The following is a 27,308-nucleotide window of genomic DNA, read 5'->3' as shown; positions in this document are numbered from 1 at the left end:
CCTTTTAGCTCCACAGTGCTGTTTCACAATTATTCACCCAAGGCAAAGTGAATATCGGTGAATAATAACGGACATGAAGTCGAGGTTATTATTCACCGATATTCACTGAGCCTGAGGTGGATAACTGTTTTAGTACTGTATAAATACACCAGTGATTATTGAAAAAAAAAAAAGTCAATCTTCAAAAGCGGCGTGCAAATGTAATGCACGTAGACTTGTGTCACTTATCTACGTCGAGTCACATAAAATACTTTGTTTTGAAATCGATAAAATAAATCACAATTCCACCTTATCTCTGAATGGTTTTAGACCAAACTTTGTAGCATCTTTAGTGCTTTTAGGAACAGCATTTTCTTTCACAATTTGTAATTCTTCCTCACTTATGGTGTCAAAGCGATTGGCCGCCATTTTGCCGGGTCGCTCGAGGTGATTAACGAGAAATGATCCGAATCTCTCGACCAATCAACACATGCGATTTCTTATAATCACCTCTGTATTTATAATAGTATATAATAACTGTACAGGCGGCACGGTGGTGTAGTGGTTAGCGCTGTCGCCTCACAGCAAGAAGGTCCGGGTTCGAGCCCCGTGGCCGGTGAGGGCCTTTCTGTGCGGAGTTTGCATGTTCTCCCCGTGTCCGCGTGGGTTTCCTCCGGGTGCTCCGGTTTCCCCCACAGTCCAAAGACATGCAGGTTAGGTTAACTGGTGACTCTAAATTGACCGTAGGTGTGAATGTGAGTGTGAATGGTTGTCTGTGTCTATGTGTCAGCCCTGTGATGACCTGGCGACTTGTCCAGAGTGTACCCCGCCTTTCGCCCGTAGTCAGCCCGTACAATAATTGCACCTAGTGGTCAAAAATAGGAACTGTTTTTCCAAAACTATAAATCGCAAACATGTACACACAACTTGACTAAAAGACTGATAAATGAGGCCCAGTGTGTGTAAGATATACAGAACCATTTCTATTGCAAGATGTATTGCAAAGACTGGGAGATTGAAAGGTTCATACATCAGAAATGTATGTGCACTACAGTGTCCTTGGAAAAGAATCTCCCTTTTTCCATCTCCTTTCTTCAGGCTAGTTTCATGTCTGTGTGTTTTTAAAGACTTTTTTTTTTTCCTGAAACCCTGCAACCCTGGTTAATGATATTAGTTCTTCTGTATGAGCCTTGCTGGAGACAGGAAACACATTGATACTGCTGTATCAATACAGCTGAACAAAAGTTCGTCAAAAATCCCTGCTGCTGCTCGACTGCATGCTGGATGACTGCATGCTATTGATTCTCAAATGCCTAGTATGTGGTTACTGTAAAAATTCAGCAGATTACTATCTTTTCCTCGAAGTCAAGCAAAATAACCCTTCAGCTAAAGTCTGCTTGAGGCTACGCTGCTATTAGTGTCGTCCTGTCCCATCGAAATCTATGGTCACAAGACACTAATGATGCTACATGAAACGTGAATCACAGTCATCTACGGCCTTACAAAAGTACGCAGAAAAGATTTTCAGATCGTTCCCATTGAAGAATCAGCTTTTGATTGATCTTTTCAGATCTTTATCATTGCCAGAAAGAAAAGATATCAATTTGTGGAAGGATCTTTGGGACAGAAAATGATCTGTTTAGATTGGCAGAGATACAACGTTCTTCAGGGAAGCGCGTTTGGTTCTTATACACCGTCAGAAATAGGGGTACGGTGGCGCTTGAAAGTTCGTGAACCCTTTAGAATTTAATACGTTTCTGCATAAATATGACCTAAAACATCATCAGATTTTCACACAAGTCCTAAAAGTCGATAAAGAGAACCCAGTTAAACAAATGAGGCAAAATTATTATACTTTCTCATTTATTTATTGAGGAAAATGATCCAATATTACATATCTGTGAGTGGGAAAAGTATGGGAACCTCTAGGATTAGCAGTTAATTTGAAGGTGAAATTAGAGTCCGGTGTTTTCAATCAATGGGATGACAATCAGGTGTGAGTGGGTACCCTGTTTTATTTAAAGAACAGGGATCTATCAACGTCTGATCTTCACAACACGTTTGTGAAAGTGCATCATGGCATGAACAAAGGAGATTTCTGAGGACCTCAGAAAACGCGTTGTTGATGCTCATCAGGCTGGAAAAGGTTACAAAACCATCTTTAAAGAGTTTGGACTCCACCAATCCACAGTCAGACAGATTGTGTACAAATGGAGGAAATTCAAGACCATTGTTACCCTCCCCAGGAGTGGTCGACCAACAAAGATCACTCCAAGAGCAAGGCGTGTAATAGTCGGCGAGGTCACAAAGGAGCCCAGGGTAACTTCTAAGCAACTGAAGGCCTCTCTCACATTGGCTAATGTTAATGTTCATGAGTCCACCATCAGGAGAACACTGAACAACAATGGTGTGCATGGCAGGGTTGCAAGGAGAAAGCCAATGCTCTCCAAAAAGAACATTGCTGCTCGTCTGCAGTTTGCTCAAGATCACGTGGACAAACCAGAAGGCTATTGGAAAAATGTTTTGTGGACGGATGAGACCAAAATAGAACTTTTTGGTTTAAATGAGAAGCGTTATGTTTGGAGAAAGGAAAAACACTGCATTCCAGCATAAGAGCCTTATCCCATCTGTGAAACATGGTGGTGGTAGTATCATGGTTTGGGCTTGTTTTGATGCATCTGGGCCAGGATGGCTTGCCATTATTGATGGAACAATGAGTTCTGAATTATACCAGCGAATTCTAAAGGAAAATATCAGGACATCTGTCCAAGAACTGAATCTCAGGAGAAGGTGGGTCATGCAGCAAGACAACGACCCTAAGCACACAAGTCATTCAACCAAAGAATGGTTAAAGAAGAATAAAGTGAATGTTTTGGAATGGCCAAGTCAAAGTCCTGACCTTAATCCAATCGAAATGTTGTGGAAGGACCTGAAGCGAGCAGTTCATGTGAGGAAACCCACCAACATCCCAGAGTTGAAGCTGTTCTGTACGGAGGAATGGGCTAAAATTCCTCCAAGCCGGTGTGCAGGACTGATCAACAGTTACCGGAAACGTTTAGTTGCAGTTATTGCTGCACAAGGGGGTCACACCAGATACTGAAAGCAAAGGTTCACATACTTTTGCCACTCACAGATATGTAATATTGGATCATTTTCCTCAATAAATAAATGACCAAGTATAATATTTTTCTCATTTATTTAACTGGATTCTCTTTATCTACTTTTAGGACTTGTGTGAAAATCTGATGTTGTTTTAGGTCATATTTATGCAGAAATATAGAAAATTCTAAAGGGTTCACAAACTTTCAAGCACCACTGTACATGAGGAGTCCGTTTCTGTCCCCCAAGGTACAATCTACACCAAATGTAACCCCTACGGCTCATTACTGGATCTCAAGGTAACCACATGTACCTTTTTAGGGCCTATATATATATACATATACTTCACCCAAGTAGTATTCGGCTGCTCCCGTTAGGGGTCGCCACAGCGGATCTGTTCCGCATATTTGATTTGGCAAAGGTTTTACACCGGATGCCGTTTCTGACTTAACCCTCCCAACCCCTAACCCGCATGTGAAACCAGAGCACCCGGAAGAAACCCACACAGAGGACAGAACATGCAAACTCCACACAGAAAGGCCCCCGTCGGCTGTGGGGTTCAAACCCAGAACCTTCTTACTGTGAGGCGACAATGCTAACCACTGCACCACCGTGCCGCCCCGTTCCCAATCAGCATATAAAGGGTACAAATAAGTACCTTAGCAGGTGCTACCTCAGTGACAAGCTGTTGTACCCTTAAAAGACACAGTAATGTACTTTTTATTTTCCGAGTGTGTATGACATTGCTCAAAAGAACATTTTCTTGCCAATTTCTTCTGTAACTTACAGTGGCATGCAAAACTTTGGGCACCCTTACTGAAAATGTCTGTTACTGTGAATAGTTAAGTGAGCAGAAGATGAACTGATCACCAAAAGGCATAAAGCTAAGGACGACACATTTCTTTTCAGTGTTTTCTGCAAGATTTGTGTATTATTTTTGTTTTGTACAATTGGAGAGTGAAAAAAGAAAAGGAACACCATGTGAAAGTTTGGGCACCCCAATACATTTGAGTTCTCAGGTAACTTTTACCAAGGTTCCAGATCTTAATTAGCTTATTGAGCTGTGGCTTGTTCAAATTCTTCGTTAGGAAAGGTCAGATGATGCAGATTTCAAAGCTGTATAAATTCTCTGACTCCTCAGACTTGTCCCCAAAATCAACAGCCATGGGCTCCTCTAAGCAACTCCCTCGCATTCTGAATAATAAAATAATTGATGCTCGCAAAGCAGGAGAAGGCTACAAGAACGTAGCAAAGTGTTTTCAGGTAGCCGTTTCCTCAGATCGTAATGTTATTAAGAAATGGCAGTTAACAGAAACAGTGGAGATCAAGGTGAGGTCTGGAAGATGAAGAAAACTTTCTGAAAGAACTGCTCGATGGATTGCTAGAAAGGCAAATAAAAACCCTGTTTGACTGCAAAAGACCTTCAGAAAGATTTAGCAGACCCTGGAGTGGTGGTGCACTGTTCTACTATGCAGCGACACCTGAACAAATATGACGTTCATGGAAGAGTCATCAGAAGAAAACCGTTCCTGCGTCCTAGCCACAAAATTCAGCCTCTCAAGTTTGCAAATGAACATCTAAATAATCCTGATGCATTTTGGAAACAAGTCCTGTGGACTGATGAAATCAAAATAGAACTTTTTGGCCACAATGTGCAAAAGGTATGTTTGGAGAAAAAAGGGTGCCAAATTCCAGGACTGCCCAAACTTTTGCATACCACTGTATATAATTCTGAGCCACAAAGGAAGTTATGAATGGTTACATTTTGTTTTTACCCATACAGCAAACAGAGTCAGCTAGCTTAGTGTTTTCATATTACTAGGGAACTCTATTTTACTTGTCTTGCATGTTTAACATTAGACGGCTTTACAGAAATCTGGGCCTTGAGCTAGATCCCTAATAAGAAAATCAAAGGCAGGCGTCACACCAAATGATGGAAAACTTGGCCATAGTTCAGCGACGCTAGTTTTCTAAACATGAACCATCCCAGCTTCTGTAGCAGTCCCTCTGTTGTCACTTATCCAAACACATGAGTTTTTGTAAATTATGTAGCTGAAGGCAGCTCATTGCGTCAAAGACTAGCCACAGGGTTAGACACATTAGGTCAGAAAGAGAAGGGTTTTCACAGACTTTTAAAGAGTTTTCATTTTATTTACCCTCTCTGGCTAATGTTTAAAGACAACTGGATAGAGAAGAAGTGTGCATTTATTCTCTGCGCCTCAAGTTCAAAACTGATGGTTCTTATCTGTTTGGGGTCTTTAATGCTCATCTAAAATGGTGTGATAAATGATGTGAAGCACCACGACGAAACAAAAAACAAACACTGAATTGTCAAAGTAATCAGTAATGCAGAAGATTTAAAAAGGTAACCGTTGTCACTATCCACTCATGTTAGTCGCAAGGAAAACAAAGATTTCTCCCTGCACTTATAAGAAGACACCATGATATAGAGACACTCAGGCTTGTACAAGTAGTCCTCGAGTCCAGGACTCGTGACTTGACTCGGACTTGAGCAATGATGACTCGGACTTGTGCATTAACTGCATTCGGATTTTTTCTTTATTTTTTGGAACATGCCATAATAATTTGGCACAAGATATTTATATCTACACTCATTTTTATACTAATTTTGTGCAAGAGAATGCACATTCACCTGTTCATACGTCATTTTCAGGAACCAACTAATGTTAATGGTGCTAAAATGCCTGGAGAGAACGCCCTGAGGATTGTCATACAGACTTCTCGTGCAGTGGGAAAAAATGCACTGCTATGTGTTCCATATGCAGAAGAACTATCGAGGAGACGACGGGGACAACCTCAAACTTCAATCGTCATTTAGCAAGCCCGCAAGTACCGTAGCGTTCGGGAATCAGACACAGTCTCAGTGTTTAAGTCGGCTGAAAACATATCTGTTTAGTCAATCCTTGTGTTAATGGTGTTTATGAGGTAAAGGAGTAGATCTGGAGGGTCCTCAGACATACAGTGTTTTGGTAAACTGGGATGTATGGATGCTGTCAGTCCCCCACTCGCTTGCTCACTCAAGTTTGTTGACGGTGTAGTGGCTGCTGCTTCCTGTCCCGGGGCTCCCTCATGCCTGTGTTACCTTCTGGCTCTCCCCTTTTAGTTATGCGGTCATAGATAGTTTTGCCGGAATCCCTGCTTGTACTCCGTGCAAAATGTATACTGTTTCTACTTATCAGGTGACATTGGGCATACCTAACAACCTGGGTTCCCCCCCCCCCCATCTGACCCTCTGAGTTACATGTCAACCCTGAGATCGAGATGCTGAACCTCTTCTCCTCCTCGGACCTGCCTGATCCATCCTGATGCCCGACGTCTGGCTGGAGTCTCATCGCATCGCTCCTGTGGAGGATGGTCCCATATGGACAGTTGAGAGTCACACTTGGAAGATGCTCTGGACACTTACAGTAATGCTTTTATGGCTGAGGACTACAGTTGACCTGCTAACTTTAGGACTGTGGTTGTCATGAACAGTTTTGCACTCAGTGAAGAGTTTATAACAGGGGTTCCCAAACTTTTCCATGCCAAGGCCCCCCAAAAAGCATTAGCTTCTGGCCGGGGACCCCCTTTGCAAACCCACAGACAATGCTACAAAATATGTAAAGAAACATCAACTTTTAGAATGTTTTCTCTTACTTTTATTCAATATTCAATAATTGTTACATTTGTTTAGCATAAGAATATTATTAACTAACATGTTTTCAACACAAATATTTTCGCACTGACCAATAAACTGTATAACCTCCTGTAGTACCTGATTCAACTTGTTATCCATCCTTTTTGCGACCAGTGCCTCGCGATGGAGCATGCAGTGTGTGGCCACTACATGCGGGGCCTTCTGCTTAATGAGCGCGGTCACTCCACTGATCTTCCCGGTCATTGCCGGGATCTTTTCTGTGAAATAAATCTGATGTACACAAGCAGTTGGGCCTCATTGGATAAATCTGTGCTCTCATCCAGCTGAAGTGCGAAGTATTGGCTGGCTCTCATCTGCTCCAACAGCTGAGCAGATACGTCTTGAGCCATGTCACCAATCCGTCGGCTCACGGTGTTATCAGAGAGTGGGACAGCATCGATTTTTTTGGCAGCATCCTCACCAAGCAATTCTCGGACAATGTCTTTGGTGGCTGGTAAAATCAAATCTTCTCCAATTGAGTGAGGTTTTTTAGCACGAGCAATGTGGTACGAGGCTAAAAATGATGCCTTCAGGGCCCGCTCGGGGACAGTAGCTTGCTGGGTGAATGCAGCAGATTGCCTGACCAAATGCTCTTCTTTGCGTCTGAAGAAATCTACTGTTTTTTTGGCATCTGTCGGATGTTTTTGTACCAAGTGACGCTGAAGTTTCGAAGGTTTTAAGCACTCGTTTGACAGGGTCTCCAGATAGAGGACGCATTTCGGGCAATCATGGCCATTTTTTCTGTATGGCTGTAAAGCCATACTTAATGTATGCTGCCTCATATTTTCGGATTTTAGTTGGCCAGGACTTCTTAGTTTTTTTTCGCAGCAGTGTCCCCCACAGCAGGGCTGTTGGTTTGTTCCTTCGGTCTCTTCTTCAAAAACCTGTCCATTTTGCGCTAGCAATATGCTAGCTTGAGGAGCAAAGCAGCTTGATAAATGGCGCAAACCGCAACGTCACAGGCAATCGGAGAGATGAGCATGGCAAACAATGTTTCGATATGATGTATTATTATTATTAATAATTATATTTTATAATAATTATTAAAAAACTAATTACAATATATTTAATAATAATTATTTTTAAAAAGTATATATTTTTGGCGGCACGGTGGTGTAGTGGTTAGCGCTGTCGCCTCACAGCAAGAAGGTCCGGGCTCGAGCCCCGTGGCCGGCGAGGGCCTTTCTGTGCGGAGTTTGCATGTTCTCCCCGTGTCCGTGTGGGTTTCCTCCGGGTGCTCCGGTTTCCCCCACAGTCCAAAGACATGCAGGTTAGGTTAACTGGTGACTCTAAATTGACCGTAGGTGTGAATGCGAGTGTGAATGGTTGTCTGTGTCTATGTGTCAGCCCTGTGATGACCTGGCGACTTGTCCAGGGTGTACCCTGCCTTTCGCCCGTAGTCAGCTGGGATAGGCTCCAGCTTGCCTGCGACCCTGTAGAACAGGATAAAGCGGCTACAGATAATGGGATGAGATGAGAAGTATATTTTTTTTCGCAATTTTTTTATCGTCCCTCCAACTTTCTGAGGCCCCCCTAGCGGCCCCCACTTTGAAAACCACTGGTTTATAATATCAAAGAAACTGACTTCATGCTAAAACTGTTAATGTTATAGTCATGTTGTCTGTTGTTGCCCAAATGAGGATGGGTTCCCTTTTGAGTCTGGTTCCTCTCGAGGTTTCTTCCTCATGTCGTCTGAGGGAGTTTTTCCTTGCCACCATCGCCACAGGCTTGCTCATTGGGGATAGATTAGGGATAAAATTAGCTCATGTTTTAAGTCGCTCAAATTCTGTAAAGCTGCTTTGCGACAATGTTTATTGTTAAAAGCGCTATACAAATAAACTTGACTTGACCACACCCAGAGAAGGAAGCGACACGCTATGTTCCTTGCCCTGTTGATAGCGGGCCTTGCTTGCTGAGCGATGAACTAGCTAGTGTTAACCCTCTCTCGTGTTATTTGCCCTGCTGATAGTGGGCGGGGCTTGCTGAGCGATGAACAAGCTTTTCGTCTGTCCAACACAGCAGCAGAGACGGTTTCACATAAAGGCAGCAACAGCCACCAAATGGTGCGGTTGGAGTCTTGTTCTTGGACTTTTTTCGAGCGGACTCGAAATTTTCTTGAAATGACTCAGACTTGAACACTGGAGACTCGAGACTGGATTTGGACTCGAGGTTTTGTGACTCGACTGCAACACTGCTGACACTTTACTGAGACTACTATCGTATCAAGCGCTTTTTATATTTTTTCCACCTCTAGTTGAGTGTTTTTTTTATAGTACAGTAGTCTATAAATCTCAGTCAGAGCTGGTAGGAATAAAATGAAGGACATAAGAGCGAGTCCCTCTCACTCATTCTATTCATGCTCATGTACCTCAATTTAAATGCCTTTTATTCATATCAGTTTATTCAGACACAGTTCCTTATCCTAGCTTACACTTTTATTATTATTTGCATGTAAATGTGGTTAAAAGCACTCTGCTGAGTGAAATATGGAGCAGTGTGTGTGTGTGTCCAGTACAGACTTTATATACGCACCTCGTCCCTCACCTCACCTCAGCTAGCACAGAGAGGAGTGGGTGAGGAAGTGTGTCAAGGTCTCGGGTGGGTGTATTTTAGGTGACTAGCGCAGGTCAAGGTTAATGCAACACCACCCAGCCTCTGTGCTCTGAAGCCCGGTCATGCTACATTACCCCAGCAAAGTGAGTGTGCATGTGTGTGTGTGTGAGACAGAGAGAGCAAGATAGAGAGAGACATGGATTAAAATAGGAGAGGGGGACAGATCAAACAAACAAACAAAAAAAAGAGACAAAAACTGTGTGAAATTTCTGACAAAAGAAAGAAAAAGAAAGAAAGAGTCCAAAGTTTAAACCAGCCCCATCACTTTCCTAAGTACAGCTTAAAGGCTAACTGAGGGTCAGGCAACCCATCCCAGCGTACTAAGCTCCTCCAGCCTCTGGCTTTAGCTAAAGCACCTTGCTTCATTAGGAAACAAAACAGCAGCTTTCTGCCCCATTAGCCACGGCTTTAAGAGTTCGGGCACATCAGACATGGACTCACCTCATCAACGATGCACTGCAATAACTGGAGAGGCTATGGAGAAAGAGGAGGAGGAGGAGACGAGGAGATTAGAGCACACGCAATCTCTTTACAGTGAGCAGGAAATGAAATCAGTAATGCAGCAAAACAGGTAGCGATTCAGATTAATCAAATGCACTCAGACACAGAAAAAGCCATTGGATCCACAACGCTCTATTATTTCTAATGGCCTCTCATCGGAATGCGGCGCTGGTAAGTGCCGGCGTATTGTTTTATTGTATTAACTTTAGAGGCAAGCAACCAAGCGAAGCAACTATCAAAAGAAGAAGTAAAGAAGGGCTTGCTTTCATTTTTTGAAAAAAAAAAAAAGGGGGGGGGGGGACCCTCATCAAATACTTACCATTAAGGAACCTTGGTTTTTCTGAATCTGCAGAAAGAGAAACAAAGGGAGAGAAGATTAGGAATAAAAGCTCGAGACAGCATGAAGGAGGCAAGGCGATGTGTAATTAGCATGTTATAATCACAAACGTCGCAGTAGGACCCGTTTATGATCACTAGGGGAAAAGCGAGGAAAAGCCCGGTGGCCACGAACGGGCACATCGTGTTAACGGCATTTGCATAATGAAAATACACAAAGTGCTAATAGCCTGATCTTCATTTAGCGCGGCCCGGCTACACAGCACGAGTCGATTCTCTTGCTGCCTCCAGGTTGAACAGAGATGCAGGGCCGGAAAAGCAGATACACGATGTGCATCTTAAACAGGAGAGGTGTCTTGGGCATAACTGTCGCACATGTTTGTTACGTATCAGCTGTCAGATGAGAAGACAAACACGTCTTGAAAACGTTCACGCAATCCGTTCTCTTTAAAACGGCTTGCTTACTACAGTCTTGATGATGACGTTGTTATATAACTAACGTCCAGCATCCTGAAAGTAGACGAGCGTAACGTGCAGACTATAATAATTCCTCGAGCAAATTGTTACAGAGTCTTCTCTCTAACTGTATAATCTGCTTACAGTACAGAGGACGAGGCAGCGAGATGATGGGCTTTTGTCTGATCAGGGTGACTGAGCACCAGCTGTCTGCACCACTCTCACACACGTTCAGCAGTCGAGCTGAAACTGCACTTTTCATCGTCGCAGGAGGCTGACGCTCTCCTGATCCGCTCAGGCCTCACCGTCCTGCCCTCATCGTCCCGCTCTCATCGTCCCGCTCAAGTGAACGGTTCCTGGTGTGGAGTTCTGCAGGTCTTCGCTCTTTCAATTACACATTACTAGGCACTTTTTAAACACTCCAAGAGTCAGCATACAGGCAACACCGATAACCTAATACCATCAATCCAGAGGTAAAACCTGCTAAATCCAAGTGACAATTAATGACACAGCTAAGGCCAGGGTTCTCCAAGGTTTTCCAGCCAGGAGTTCAGATTTGTTAATATCAAAAATAATCCACAAGTTAAAATATTAAGCTTGTTATTTAAAAGGTGTACAATAGTATTTTTGGTTATTTGATCGAGCCAAAAAGTTTTCTTATGACTTTCCACTCACAATAAAACATCAGAATGAAAATTAAACTACAGAATTCAATCAAGTTGGTGTTAAATTCAAGTTGACATTTTTTATCGCTGTTATTTTTGACTTGGTGAGATATGGATTTCAGGGAAGCCGCGGCCTAACGGTTAGAGAAACAGCTTTGGAACCAAAAGGTTGCTGGTTCAATTCCCTGGACCAGAAGGATTGGCTTAAAGTGCCATTCCACCATTGGATGTATTCTTTGGCATAAAATACAATATATTTTATGACATGACTAGACAGAGAAATCTTTTAGCTTCAAAATGATATATCAAACATAATTTTTTGACAACGACAAGTATATTCATTTTGCGACCAAAGTCACCTACCCTTTTAATTTCCGCGCGGTAGTGAAACGTGATGTCATCGGCAGGTTCCCCTTCTTGTGTACCACGTGTCGGTCTATTTTTAGACCAGGAAACCCCCAAAGTGAGAGAGTCATTTCTCCTCGTATATGGGGGCCAAAAAAATTGCGAAAAAATTTGAGTTAATCTTTCAGTTAGCTAGATTTATTGGTATTAGCTAGATTTATTGGTATTATTTTTATCGCGTTCTATCCGCCATTGCTGATAATATGTGCCATGTCACACGGTACACAAGAAGGGGAACCTGCCGATGACATCACGCGCAGAAATTAAAAGGGTAGGTGACTTTGGTCGCAAAATTAATATACTTGTCGTTGTCAAAAAATTATGTTTGATATATCATTTTGAAGCTAAAAGAGTTCTCTATCTAGTGATACCGTTTATATATGTTGTCAAAATATATTGTATTTTATGCCAAAGAATACATCCAATGGTGGAATGGCACTTTAAGTGCCCTTGAGCAAGGCACCTAACCCCCAACCGCTCTGGCAAGGGTGGTGGCGTACCTTGTGTCTGATTAGCCAAAAAAAAACTGATGCGATTCTCAGTTTGGGCACTGAACCCGACCAACTGACTGAGATATGGATTAAATCTACTGAAATAAACTGAACAGTTTAAAATGCTAATATAACACAATAACTATAATAACTTATTACTCTATCCACATTTCACTGGATATGAGCAACCGTGCGCTCTGATTGACTACTTTACTACTAGGCTATCAGCTCATATACCATGAGTAGAGAAAAACAAAATGGCGGAGCGTGTTGCTGAACCAACCGAGGATGAAATAAAAACCCCAAAAATAAAAAAAAGGAATAAAAAAAAAGTATTGATGGTAAGAATGTACCTTTTTTTTAAAAAAAACAAATTTTCAGGAATTATCATCGCATTTTTCACAAATCGCTAGTGTCACTTCGCCAGTTTGTTTACATTCTAAGCGGAAATGATTGGTGTTTTGTATAAAAAGTTTTTATTTATTGAATTTGCAAAAATTAAAAATGCTCCGTTTCTCAAAATCCAGTGAATGTGGATAGAATAGAACAGTTATTCCACTCAATCTCATCATACATGGATTACAGATCATGTACGACTCGATTTCGTGAAATAACTATTAAATATAATAATGGAATAGTGAACAACATTTAAAATTTCCAAAAACTCCATGGATATACTTCAGTGGCCGCAGATTCTTGGTTTTATTTATTTTTTCCATGGTCGTCCATTTTTCTCCGCCTGTTCCAAAAAAATCTGATCTTTTGTAGTTACTCAACATTTTTAAAAAAACTATATTCAGCATTTTGATGTTCAATAAGAGTTTATAGCGATAATTTATAATGATATAATTACACAAGGCAGAGACTTAAAGTCAAGCAAGTTAAAACCAACGTGAGTTGAGGACAGTGAGACCGAGGGCGCTTTCATCTCGACATTCACTCATGTTCAGTAAGCACTTTATGCGAGTCAGGGTGCAGGGCACCATGCACATAGACATTCATACCTCGGGGCAATTGACCTACTAATCCACCTACTAGGAAGTTTTTGGGAAGTGGGAAGAAAGCGTAGAACCCAATTTAAAAAAAAAAAAAAAGGCAATTCCTATAAAATGATTTGTTGAAATGGAGTTCACACTGGGAACTTCAGTAAGATGTAGCGTGCTGTAATATCCAGATTATGTGCTAGAACTGCTGGAAAAAAACAGCAACAACAAAAAAACATCAGCAGTCACAGTGTGCTCTATCGAGTGGAAAGTACAGAGCCATCAGAGGGCACTAGCAATTTTATGAATAGCCAATATCTCACAGCAATTTGTCATTTCCGTAAAACGTGGAACATTTGAAGGTTGATTTGATGTTACCGCAGAAGTCAGGTACCAGACAGATAGTCATGTATAATCCAGAATATACTGCCTGGTGCACAATTTGAAACAGAACTGTGGTTTCGTCGAGTCCCAGCATTTTAGGAATTTAAAAAAAAAAAAAGTGGCCTTGCTCAAACTTTTGGAAATGAGGACAGGTAAAAGAAGAAAAGGAAGCGAGACCACAGGATTCCCTTTCACGCTCACAGAGGATTTGCATCCGCTTTCAAAGCTTCACCAGGTAAATGCTATTCGCGTTTCATCTGACCGCTATTTTCGGCTTCATCCTTGGAAAAGTTGAAATCATTTACCCTTTTAATTATGTGACTTTTACAGGCAAGAACGATGAAATTATTTCAGATCCATGACAGAACAGTCATGTGGAAAACACAGTAATGTGTTCAACATGATCTTAAGCACTTCAACAAAACCAGTTTCGACTAATTTGAGCTGCAAATCAAAACTTGAGCAAAAAGCAATTTCATACAGTATGTTTGGATGAATATGAAAAGAAAAGGGGGGGGAAATAAAAGATCCAAAACAGAAACAGCCGGAGAACACAAAAGGCAACAACAAATCAATCAGAGGAAAAAGCGCCGGCGGCTGTATACACATGCCAGCGAGTCTGCAGTCTTCAAAGATTCTCCGAGCGAGCCATCGAGAGACGCCATTAACTCCTGACAAAGAATGCAAATTAATCTCAACATGGGGCGAGACGGAATTAAAGAGTCTTTTATAATCAATGACAAGACAGGATAACGTACGCACATTTGGAGGAATACAGACGCACACGTGCAAAACAAATGCTTCACGCCGAGTCTGGATTTTGAGTTTACGGTCTGAACTTGCGTGTCCTTTTAGACCTTCAAGAATCCCAGCAGGCAAAGGAGCATTACATGGGTGACTGTTTGCATATATGTGTGTGTGTCTGTATGAGAGAAAGAGAGAACACACAGATGCATGGCTTGCTGTAAATGACAGGCCGAGCCTGAGGTAGTATGTGCGTGCATGTGTGCGTGCGCGCCGGCATGTGTGTGGGCGTGTGTGCGCGCACACACACTGGGCTGAGTGTGCCTGTGATGCCTGTAGGTGAAGAGTCTGCAGCACCATATGGAGCTGTGAAAATTAACATCAAGAGCAAAAACGCAGTGGCAGCAGGAGGTCCTGTCTTTCCCTTCACTCACTCGGTCTCTCTCTTTCCATTCTTGACCCTTTTCTTCTCACCAAATGAAATTTAGAGATGTAAAGAGAGAATTGGGAGGGGGAGGAGGCAATGAGAGAGAAAGAAAGAAAAGGATATTAGAGGAAGAGGGTGAGTAATAAATTAATGGGGTGTAAAAACACGACGAGCTTCAGCGTAGTGCCCGTGGCACTGTTTGCCAAGAACAGAAAAGTTCCTACAGATTTAAATCACCATTTCTCTAATCAAACTGTGGATGACGCTGTCCAATGACTGAGCAATGCATGACAATCCTGCTGACATGACACAGAGGTCTTACCACAAACACACACACACACAAGATGAATCAGACTCTCAAAAATCCACTTTTCCTTTTCTTTTAATACACTGCCTAAGATAGTAAATAGATACACAGTACTGTGCAAAAGTCTGACGCACCCTATTTTTTTTCCATACAACCTTTGTTACAGATTTCTATTTTATGACTTCTACATTATCGAATCAGGACAAAAACTTTCTAGAGTTCCAAACGTTCGTTTTCCAGCACAAAATTAAATGCTACAGAAAAACAAAGTTTGTATCTGAGCAGCATATTCCATAAGAGCGCACTTTTCAGATTAAAAAAAGAAAACATAATGAAGGCTGCTGGGGTTTGGTGCAAAATGAAGACGCGAGTGTGACAGTCAAACGCTACGTTCACACTGCAAGGCTTAATGCTCAATTCCGATTTTTTTGTGAAATCCGATTTTTTTGTGAGGTCGTTCACATTAACAAATATATGCGACTTGTATGCGATCCTCAGTATGAACGAAAAGCGACCTAAAAGTGTTCCGCATGCGCATTGCAGGATACGACGACGTCACACGCAGTGAGCATGGCCAGTGTTTACGGAAGTAAAACCGCCCGGTTGCGGTATGACCCATCCAATCTAGCTTGAATAGCTGTATCCCCCCAAATGGAAATCAGCTCCCTAACCTCTGCGTCCTTTCATTGAGAAGATTCAGAACCTTCACAGCCCGAAGCGTCCCTCGCATTGATGTCATGCGCCATGTTGTAAATTTTTTTGAGAGACCCGCCGCCTACTTCAGCGCAGAATAGTGACGTTTGTGGCTTGTTGATGACGTGTAAGTCGGATGAATGCGACCTGGCGGTTCAGACTGAAGTCGCATATGAAAAGATCGGATAGGAATCGGAATTAGGACCACGTATCCAAACGGCCTGGGTCGGATTTGAAAAAATCGGATCTGTGTCGTTCATATCGTCAATAAAAGATCGGATACAGGTCACATATGGGCGAAAAGATCGGATTTGAGTCACTTCAGCCTGCAGTGTGAACGTAGCCAAAGTGTCCAGAAGAACTGTAGCTGGTTCTGTGACACTACGTTCACACTGCAGGCTGAAGTGACTCAAATCCGATTTTTTCGCCCATATGTGACCTGCATCCGATCTTTTATTGACAATATGAACGACACAGATCCGATTTTTTCAAATCCGACCCAGGCCGTTTGGATACGTGGTCCTAATTCCGATTCCTATCCGATCTTTTCATATGCGACTTCAGTCTGAACCGCCAGGTCGCATTCATCCGACTTACACGTCATCAACAAGCCACAAACGTCACTATTCTGCGCTGAAGTAGGCGGCGGGTCTCTCAAAAAAAAAGTTACAACAACATGGCGCATGACATCAATGCGGCTCCGCACCCACACGTTCCTTTGAACGGAGGTTGCAGTCACTACCCTGCAGAACGCCTGAGCCAAAACCCTTGCCCTCTTCCTTCTCAACCTCCTCCTTAACATCAGGCTATTGTGCATGTTCTGGCTCCGTCGCAACAACAACTGCATCATTGCCAGGTACTCCATGCTGGCTACTGTCATACACAGGAAACTTTAGGTTACTTCCGTAAACACTGGCCATGCTCACTGCGTGTGACGTTGTCGTATCCTGCAATGCGCATGCGGAACACTTTTAGGTCGCTTTTCGTTCATACTGAGGATCACATACAAGTCGCATATATTTGTTAATGTGAACGACCTCACAAAAAAATCGGATTTCACAAAAAAAATCGGAATTGAGCATTAAGCCTTGCAGTGTGAACGTAGTGTGAGACGCTCAGAAAAACCTACAGCTCATTTCCTTATTAAACTGCACTCACTGTACCTCAGACTACTATTTTTTTTTGTTAAAAGCAAAGGCTCGTCTCACACCAAATACTGACTTTGCTTCATTTATTAATGCTTACTGCTGTTTATAGTATTTTTCATGGTGAAACATTTCATTTCATTATTTTAAGCCTATCTGTGACGAATCTCAGTCATCCAGGTACATAGTAATCTGTGGTTGGTTGAAGAGAGCAACTGGACTTGCCTGAAGATTCTTGAAAACGTTTCGCCTCTCATCCTAAAAGCATCCTCAGTTCTGTCTGACTAATAGGGAGTATCCAGTATTTATCCTCTCATGGATCATCACAGACTCCGAATCAGAATGTTAGTCAGACAGAACTGAGGAAGCCTTTAGGATGAGAGGCGAAACGTTTTCAAGAATCTTCAAGCAAGTCCAGTTGCTCTCTTCAACCAACCACAGATTACTATGTACCTGGATGACTGAGATTCGTCACAGATATGTTTCTATGCACTTTGGGATGAGATCCCTATGAGAGGACTTCCAGAAAACTGGCAGACATCTTAGCCAGAGAGGATCGTTCATTTTTGTCAACCTGGAACGACCATCATTGAACAGAGGTGGGTGTCTATGACATCTTTTATCAGCCACCTACAATGCAGCCATCAGCATTCTGATTCGGATTCTATGATGATCCATGAGAGGATAAATACTGGATACTAGGGCTGTAACGATATGCGTATCGAAATCGCGATATGCAGAGCCACGATCCGTATCGCGATACAAGAAGGCAGAATCGCGGTACACCCTTTCAAACTTCTCCTCAGCCCAAAAACAGAGGCGCTTCCAAACTTCAATTTATGAATACTTTACTTTTTATTTAAATTACATTTTAAATTTACTTAAATTTTTTTATATCTATTAGTAAGTCGTTTTTTCGCCGACCTGCGACAATCTTCTGCGAGTCACGCAACGTCCACACTCGCCACTGGCAGAGCATTCATTTCTTTTAAATGGTCGCCATTCTGGTTGCGACGCGGGGAGCGAATCTGTAAACAAGCAGCTCATTGGCTGGCTAGGTGTGCCACAAGCCAATCACAATCACGTGACCGGAAAGGCATGCAGTGTTGCCAGATTGGGCAGGTTTAGGTGCTTTTTGGCTGGTTTTGAACATATTTTGTGGTGGAAAACGTTAGCAATATCTGGCAACACTGAAGGCATGTCTGCTTGGGCGGAAGCCTTCTACGGCAGTTACATTTTGACACGCGAGCAATGTTTCACCATAAAAATTCCGTAATTTCCATCGGTTTTCCGCGATCACAGAAAATCATTGGCCCTATGAGAGTGAGACAGTGAGAGAGCCGCCCCCCAAAAAAAAAATCTTAACGGATTTACACGATTTGGAAAAATGACTTTTGCAGAACCGAAAAAACCAGAGCTTCCGGCTCAACAGTATTATTTTGAGAAATAAAACAAACAATCTTTGGATATACATTTGTTCATTTTTGCATACATATTACTCCTTCTCTGCAGTGGTCTGAATTATTTGTTATTAAATAGTTAATGTAAGTAAGTAAATGTTAATAAGTCAAATTTACTACTTTAAAAAAACATTTTTAAAAAAATCGTGGGCGTATCGAATCGTGGGTCAAAAATCGCGATACGAATCGAATCGTGAGTTGGGTGTATCGTTACAGCCCTACTGGATACTCCCTATTAGTCAGACAGAACTGAGGATGCCTTTAGGACGAGAGGCGAACCGTTTTCAAGAATCTTCAAGCAAGTCCAGTTGCTCTCTTCAACCAACCACAAATTATTTTAAGCCGGTTTTTTTGGTCGACAGCATTTCTTTACACGTGCCTACGACTTTTGCACACGACTGCATATCGAAAAATAAGTTAGAAGTCATTCCAGTGAATCCTATAAGTCATTGGATTGTGACAATTTTTATTTTCATCATCAGGATTTTAAATTTAAACAAAACAGTTACTGCATCTATAACTGGACTGAATTTAAGCTGAATCTAAAATACCAGCCTGGGTCAGAGGAAAGTGGCTGAAATGTAGCTGATGGTACAAAGAGATTATTATTGTGGGTGTGTGTGTGCATGAACTACTTTATGTAACAGCACTTGCCATATTAACATGACAACAGACCTTGCTGGAGAGCAGTGAAAAACATTTACAGATTGCCTCTGGCAATAAGCTTGTGCAACACACACTTTCTCTCTCACACACACACGCACACGTTCAAAAAAGGCCGAAACCTGGACGTACTCTGAACAAGAGGTACCACCTTCTTAATCCGGCTCCTAATCATGTGTATGGCTGATGTACGTCCTTTGCCTACGTAAATAATCACATGTACTTTAATACTCAAGGTCTTGGCACTAGATGCAGCTTCTGAGTGTTTCCTTCCTGATTTCCATGAGCTGCCCTGAGTGGCTGCTCTGGTTTAATATGCTAATTAACCCAACAGGCATGCTGGGAGTAATTTATTGAGCATTAGTCAACATTTCCCTCATTAAAGAGCCCCTACACACTTTCGGTGTGCTTCAGACAGGCAGCTTCAGTGTGTGTGTGTGAGTGAGTGAGTGAGAGAGAGACTGACTATACACTTTCATATACAGGTAGTCGTTGACTTACGACTGCGTTTGGTTATGACTGACCGGTCGTAAACCGATCTGGTCGTAAGTCGGCCTGTGTTAAATGAACGCAAGTATATTGTGATGTGTAATGATATTGTAATCATCTTAAAGTCTTATTTTATCAACATTTTCTGATTTCATTACCTTGGCTCATTATTTGGTTTAAGTCAAACACTGCATACTCAGGGGTGAAAGTAACTTTTATTTCTTGCCGGTATATTATTTTGAGCCTGCGTGCCGAAAAATACACCTAATTATTTTTGTCTACTTATCAAGCATTCACTAGGATTTATCATCACTCAGTAGTACTAGTATAGTACTTTATCATACTATCACTCTTTCATCTACCTGTATCAGTTTTTGATTATAAATAAATTGCAAACAATTTCAACAACACAATCGCTTTAATTACATTTTTTTTTTAGCTGAACAGTTGAAAACTAACTTTTCATTTTGGACACAGAACAGTGTAACAGAACAGAAAAGTGAAAGTTATTCTGATTACCAGCTGCGCACGTTATAGCACAAGATCTGGTTAAGCCGTACGCGTGCTGTAGCTCGCTCGTTGTTTGTCCAGCGAAACACTGCACACATAATAGAAAAGGCTGGATGCAGTGTTGCCAGATTGGGCAGTTTTAAGTGCATTTTGGCGGGTTTTGAACATATTTTGGGCTGGAAACCATCAGCAGTATCTGGCAACACTGGCTGGCTGCTGGGCGCTGCCGGGAGCTGGGGCGGAAAACTGTCGTACGCTCAGCTAGCTCAGCTGGGAAACACTTGCCAGTCATAACCAGACGGTCGTAAAGTCGATCGGTCGCAAGTCGACGACTACCTGTAATATACACAGACTATCCTACAATCCTGTAAAGCCTTTATCGACTACTGACTAATAATATGAAACTTTTAGCAAATCTCCATCCATGGTTTGTTCAGACAGAGAGACCGGTCATGATATTAATCCCTGACAGAAATTCACACTTATGCCTGTACAGCACAACTCATTTAGAGGGTTTTTCTGTATTTTGACAATACTGAAGACGTCAAAACTATCAAAAGGTGTTGAAAAAAACAAAAACAAATCCACACGCATTTCATATTTCAGATTCTTCAATGTATCCAGCGTTTACCTTGATGACGCTTTGCAAACTACTGGCATTATCTTACCCAGCTTCATGAGGTTGTCACCTGGAATGCTTTTCAATTAACAGGCGTGACTCGTCAAAAGCTAATTAGTGCAATTTGTTGCCTTCTTAATGAATCAATAGTAAAAATACAGTAAAATAGCCCTCTTCCACAACTGTAGTAATCCATATTACGTTAAGAATCAGCTAAATCAAGGGAAACGACATCCATTGTTACTTTAAGACATGAAGTGTCTTTTAATTAATAAAAATAAAGAATAACCACTGAATTAAAAGACGTGTCCAAATTTTTGACTGGTTGTATATATAATAATAATAATGTTAGATTTATATAGCGCCTTTCTCAAACTCAAGGTCAGAGAAAAAAAAACCACACACACCAAAAAAAAAAAAAAGTTGCTCAAGAGTGGTGAGTTTATGCACTGGTGGAGAAATGTTCATGAAACAAAAAGGTTTTGAGATGAGATCTGAAGAAAGGAAGAGAAGAGCAGTCACAGAGGGGTTGAGGAAGGGAATTCCAGAGCTTGGGGGTCGTGGCGCTGAAGGATCTGGCACCCAGGGTAGAGAGTCTAGTACGAAGAACAGCAAGGAGATTATAGCTAGAGGATCCGAGACAGTGGGATGGACTATAAGGGGTCAGGAGATCACAGATGTAAGAAGGAGCAAGGTTATGGAGAGCTTTGAAGGTGAGTAGGAGGATTTTATATTTAATTCTGGACAGAACAGGTAGCCAGTGAAGCTGAGAAAGAATGGGGGTGATATGAGCAGATGGTTTGGTATGGGTGAGGAGTCTCACTGCAGAGTTCTGAATGTACTGTAATCTTTGAAGGGATTTAGTTGGGAGGCCAATGAGAAGGGAGTTACAATAATCTAGGTGGGACATAATGAAGGAGTGGACCAACGTTTGAGCATCACTAGTGGAAAGAAAGGTGCGAAGGCGGGCGATGTTCCAGAGGTGGAAGAAAGCAGTCTCGGTGAGGGATTTAATGTGGGGATCAAAGTTGAGTGAGGGGTCGAGCAATATTCCAAGGTTTCTAACGACAGGTGAAGATTTAACACGTGCACCGTCAATGTTAAGACTGAAACTGGAGGATTTGGAAAATTATTCTGCATCCACAACTTTAGGTCTGACCAACAGTCATTGAGGGAACCGGGGTGGGAATGTCATGAGATATAATTGTACATACGTACATATGTATGTACTGTACGTATGTGTACTTATGTCCTCCATCCATGACCAAACCATGGCTTTCCATCTTTCACCTCATCCGACTACGGTCACTGAAAAGATGTTGAGGACTTGTACCAAGCATGTGTCAAGTCTTCACCTTTCTAGATTGGTAGCTGTCGCACAATCATGGATTAAAGCAAAAAAAAAAATTATTTGACTGAAAATTTACCGGGGGGGGTTATGGGTGGATTTCGATGAAATTCTACGGGGGTGGGGGGTGGGGGGGGGGGGGGTGGTGGTGTTATGGGTAGATTTCGATGAAATTCTGAGAATGGTTAACTGAGAACTGATAACTTTATCAATTAATTAATGGATTAATATATTCAATTTATTGCACTCTTTCCATTGCTTCCGTATATTATTTTTTTGTGGCAAACCACACAAATGCAAGCGCCTGGAATGTTTAGTTTTTTGCACCATGAACTAAATGGCTTTCTGTTTTCACCTATTTCGTACAGCCAAGCCCACCTCCACTTGTTTTTTACACCTTTATCGATGGCAGACACATCAGTGCCTTCTTTCATGTAAAGCGCATCCATGCTGCCGAAACCGAAAGCAGAATGACACGCTCCTCTATGCTCGACGTCAACATAGAAAAAAGTTTGGATCTTCGCTTAAATTAAAATGATAATTTGACCTTACTTTGTGTTGAATACGACTTCAAAAACAATTCAAGATTTTATTAAGAGAAATATTGTGGCCAACACGAGTGTTAAGTTCCCTAAAAGATCGCGTGAAGTTGGCTGCTATCTACTTTGCGTTCGTTCTCATTTTCCTCCATCATTTCATAGGCCAGAAACAGATGTTTTGACGTAATTTAACTTAGTAGGCCATGATTATTATTTAACCGTAGTCTTCTAGACATTTTGACTGTTTGGGGCATTGAACGCTGGTGTATGATTTTCAGGGAATAAAGTTTAGCGCATGTCGGAACATCATTGCGCTCGCAGCCTCCAACTCCTCAAACGTCCTTTAAATTGTGATATAACGTAGGCTATAAGGCACGGTTCTAACATACCTTACACATTGGCCTAACGAAAATAATAATTGTTGGGGCGTCTGCTGATTTGTTAGTTATAAATTTAGGTCTAATTACTTCTGACAGTCTGCAAGCATTGCACCGTCAGGTCTTCAAGTCTGGCTGAAGCAGAGGAGCGGGCTTTCCGGGGTTTATTTTTTCTTAACATGCTCTATTTCTATATGTCCAGGTTTGAACTAAGTCATTTTGGCAAGATTTAATTTAATACAAAACAGAAATGGTCAGACACAAGCACGCCAAGCACATGGGAATGTATTTTGCCAATTTTGACAGCGCATGTTTTTTTAATGCCGCACCGTAGACAGCGAACGTTTAAACATGATCAAACATAGGAAATGAACGACACAAAGCATGGCTCAAAAACAAAAAAGTTAAATAAACCCTGCTGATAGTTGATGGTGTTGCAACACATCAGTGTTATAACCCAATCTCTACCCAACCACCCGTCATTTTAATTCTCCTCGGATCAGCACCGACCTCACATTTGGCCTTGGGAGAGTTCAGTTGACGGAAATCCGTCACACGACGGAAAACTTTAATCCATGCACAATACATCAAAGTGCAACTGTAAATGGAAATCGGCCTGGATGATATTGGAAGGAAACAAAACTAAACTGATTTGGTGCCAATATAAGAAAATCACCGGCTTATCAGGACTGAAAACAGGAAACTGGACTTGACTAAAAAGGTGGTCGTTCAGCACAGCGCCATAACCAGGACCAACAGTGCAGAAATGTGTCAAAAATGGGAAATTTACACAATATCAAAGAGATTTTTCTCAAGTTGCTTTCACATTTCGAAAAACAAACTGAATAATAAAAGAGCACACGGTATCAGAGATCATTTGCAAGAATATATCTTGAACTTATCATCACTGAAAACATACCACTATTTCCGACAGATTTTTTTCACTTTTCTTTGAAATCACTACAGATTTTCTATATTCTACATTGAAAAATTACATGGTTTATGTAATGGACAAAGTTTTACCTTTATGATTCAACTCAATTTTATTTGTATAGCACTTTTAACAATGGTGCTTTACAAAAATATGTTTAAAATCCAGATTTCTGATATTATTTTATCCCAAATGAGCAAGCCAGAGACGACGATGGCAAGGAAAAACTCCCCGAGATAACATGAGGAAGAAACCTTGAGAGGAACAAGACTCAAAAGGGGACCCATCCTCATTTGCGTGATCCCAGACAGACAGTGTGATCATGAACTACCCTGAACTAGTCTGTGTGCTATATTGTTAAAAAAATTTAAATTGTGTCACCAATTTATTATAGCTTTAAGATGAAGTCTATTTTGTTGACGTTATGAACTGTTCACTGATGGAGACTTGAAGGCAAAACTGCTCATGACAAATGAACTCTTAAAGCTGTCCATAGCAATTGTAGTCCTAAGCCATTGTACAACCCCGATTCCAAAAAAGTTGGGACAAAGTACAAATTGTAAATAAAAACGGAATGCAATAATTTACAAATCTCAAAAACTGATATTGTATTCACAATAGAACATAGACAACATATCAAATGTCGAAAGTGAGACATTTTGAAATTTCATGCCAAATATTGGCTCATTTGAAATTTCATGACAGCAACACATCTCAAAAAAGTTGGGACAGGGGCAATAAGAGGCTGGAAAAGTTAAAGGTACAAAAAAGGAACAGCTGGAGGACCAAATTGCAACTCATTAGGTCAATTGGCAATAGGTCATTAACATGACTGGGTATAAAAAGAGCATCTTGGAGTGGCAGCGGCTCTCAGAAGTAAAGATGGGAAGAGGATCACCAATCCCCCTAATTCTGCACCGACAAATAGTGGAGCAATATCAGAAAGGAGTTCGACAGTGTAAAATTGCAAAGAGTTTGAACATATCATCATCTACAGTGCATAATATCATCAAAAGATTCAGAGAATCTGGAAGAATCTCTGTGTGTAAGGGTCAAGGCCGGAAAACCATACTGGGTGCCCGTGATCTTCGGGCCCTTAGACGGCACTGCATCACATACAGGCATGCTTCTGTATTGGAAATCACAAAATGGGCTCAGGAATATTTCCAGAGAACATTATCTGTGAACACAATTCACCGTGCCATCCGCCGTTGCCAGCTAAAACTCTATAGTTCAAAGAAGAAGCCGTATCTAAACATGATCCAGAAGCGCAGACATCTTCTCTGGGCCAAGGCTCATTTAAAATGGACTGTGGCAAAGTGGAAAACTGTTCTGTGGTCAGACGAATCAAAATGTGAAGTTCTTTATGGAAATCAGGGACGCCGTGTCATTCGGACTAAAGAGGAGAAGGACGACCCAAGTTGTTATCAGTGCTCAGTTCAGAAGCCTGCATCTCTGATGGTATGGGGTTGCATTAATGCGTGTGGCATGGGCAGCTTACACATCTGGAAAGACACCATCAATGCTGAAAGGTATATCCAGGTTCTAGAGCAACATATGCTCCCATCCAGACGACGTCTCTTTCAGGGAAGACCTTGCATTTTCCAACATGACAATGCCAAACCACATACTGCATCAATTACAGCATCATGGCTGCGTAGAAGAAGGGTCCGGGTACTGAACTGGCCAGCCTGCAGTCCAGATCTTTCACCCATAGAAAACATTTGGGGCATCATAAAACGGAAGATACGACAAAAAAAGACCCAAGACAGTTGAGCAACTAGAATCCTACATTAGACAAGAATGGGTTAACATTCCTATCCCTGAACTTGAGCAACTTGTCTCCTCAGTCCCCAGACGTTTACAGACTGTTGTAAAGAGAAAAGGGGATGTCTCACAGTGGTAAACATGGCCTTGTCCCAACTTTTTTGAGATGTGTTGTTGTCATGAAATTTAAAATCACCTAATTTTTCTCTTTAAATGATACATTTTCTCAGTTTAAACATTTGATATGTCATCTATGTTCTATTCTGAATAAAATATGGAATTTTGAAACTTCCACATCATTGCATTCTGTTTTTATTTACAATTTGTTCTTTGTCCCAACTTTTTTGGAATCGGGGTTGTATCAAAACTGTTCGTTTCAACCAAGTGACTAATGTTGCTAATTCGCGTTGGCTAACTTGACAACAAAACGGCACCGGAAGCTGTCACGAGCCTGAGCTATCTCATCTCATTATCTCTAGCCGCTTTATCCTGTTCTACAGGGTCGCAGGCAAGCTGGAGCCTATCCCAGCTGACTACGGACGAAAGGCGGGGTACACCCTGGACAAGTCGCCAGGTCATCACAGGGCTGACACATAGACACAGACAACCATTCACACTCACATTCACACCTACGGTCAATTTAGAGTCACCAGTTAACCTAACCTGCATGTCTTTGGACTGTGGGGGAAACCGGAGCACCCGGAGGAAACCCACACAGACACGGGTAGAACATGCAAACTCCACACAGAAAGGCCCTCGCCGGCCACGGGGCTCGAACCCGGACCTTCTTGCTGTGAGGCGACAGCGCTAACCACTACACCACCGTGCCGCCCTTGTTGTCATAATATATTGTGAAAAGAAAAAAATCAGCGAAGTCTGGTTTGATGCCACGGCTGATCTGATGTAGAATCGCTGCATATTTTGCAAAATTATCAATGAACTGATTTCATACTAAAGAACAATAGGGACTGAATTATTAATAAATCAATTTTATCTCGTTATTGAAAATGAAAAATCAAAATGCTAATTTGTTTATTCTTTCTTTGGCAGTCCGTCGATAACGACGATGACTGTTTCATGTGGCATCAGGGCCAAATCAAAGTCCTCCACTTTTGTCTGTTGTTAGCAAATACGTTCCACAAGTGAGGGTCAATGTTCCTACGTTTCAAGTTCCTCTTTACAGTGTCTTTAAACCTAAGCCGAGGCCTTCCCCGGTCACGTTTTCCCTCAGACAGCTGAGAGTAGAGTAGTTGCCTAGGTAGGTGATCATGTTCCGTTCTTTCCGCATGGCCTAACCATCTGAGACTCATTAGTGTTAGTATATCGTCCATAGATAGGAGACCTGCTCTCTCAAGGATTTCCTTGTTGGGGATCTTATCATTCCAGGATAGGTTCATAATCTGTCTCGGCTGATGCATCATGTAAGCATGTAGTTTCTTCACATCAGTCCTATAGATGGCCCAAGTCTCTGCACCATAAAGGAAGGAGGAGAGTACTACAGCTCTGTAAACTTGACATTTTACATGATGATTTTTCCCCACAGTCTCTGTTGGAGCTTCCCAAAGGCTGCACTGGCTCTTCCCACTCTAACTGTGAGCTCCTGATCCAGCCTGGCATTCTCAGCAATGGTACTACCTAAGGTGGGGTTTACATTAGACCGTATCAGTGGATCATCAGATT

At 41.8% G+C, this 27,308-nt stretch overlaps 1 protein-coding gene across 2 annotated transcripts in view; it reads right to left on the bottom strand.

The window, feature by feature from the left end:
- The window catches only part of map2k5 (mitogen-activated protein kinase kinase 5), a 154,521-nt gene that overhangs the window by 35,369 nt on the left and 91,844 nt on the right, over window positions 1-27,308 (bottom strand). For both annotated transcript variants that reach the window (XM_060911120.1, XM_060911121.1), the window contains 2 exons: window positions 10,209-10,235; window positions 9,830-9,862 (listed from right to left, as the gene is read on the bottom strand). In XM_060911120.1, coding sequence (XP_060767103.1) covers window positions 9,830-9,862; window positions 10,209-10,235 — 60 coding nt within the window. The remainder of the gene's footprint in view (window positions 1-9,829; window positions 9,863-10,208; window positions 10,236-27,308) is intronic.

This window comes from Neoarius graeffei, chromosome 27 (genome assembly GCF_027579695.1).
Source record: "Neoarius graeffei isolate fNeoGra1 chromosome 27, fNeoGra1.pri, whole genome shotgun sequence".
NCBI classification, from domain to species: Eukaryota; Metazoa; Chordata; class Actinopteri; order Siluriformes; family Ariidae; genus Neoarius; species Neoarius graeffei.
The sequence above is the reverse complement of the archived record's forward strand: the minus strand, read 5'-3'. Positions and strand labels throughout refer to the sequence as shown.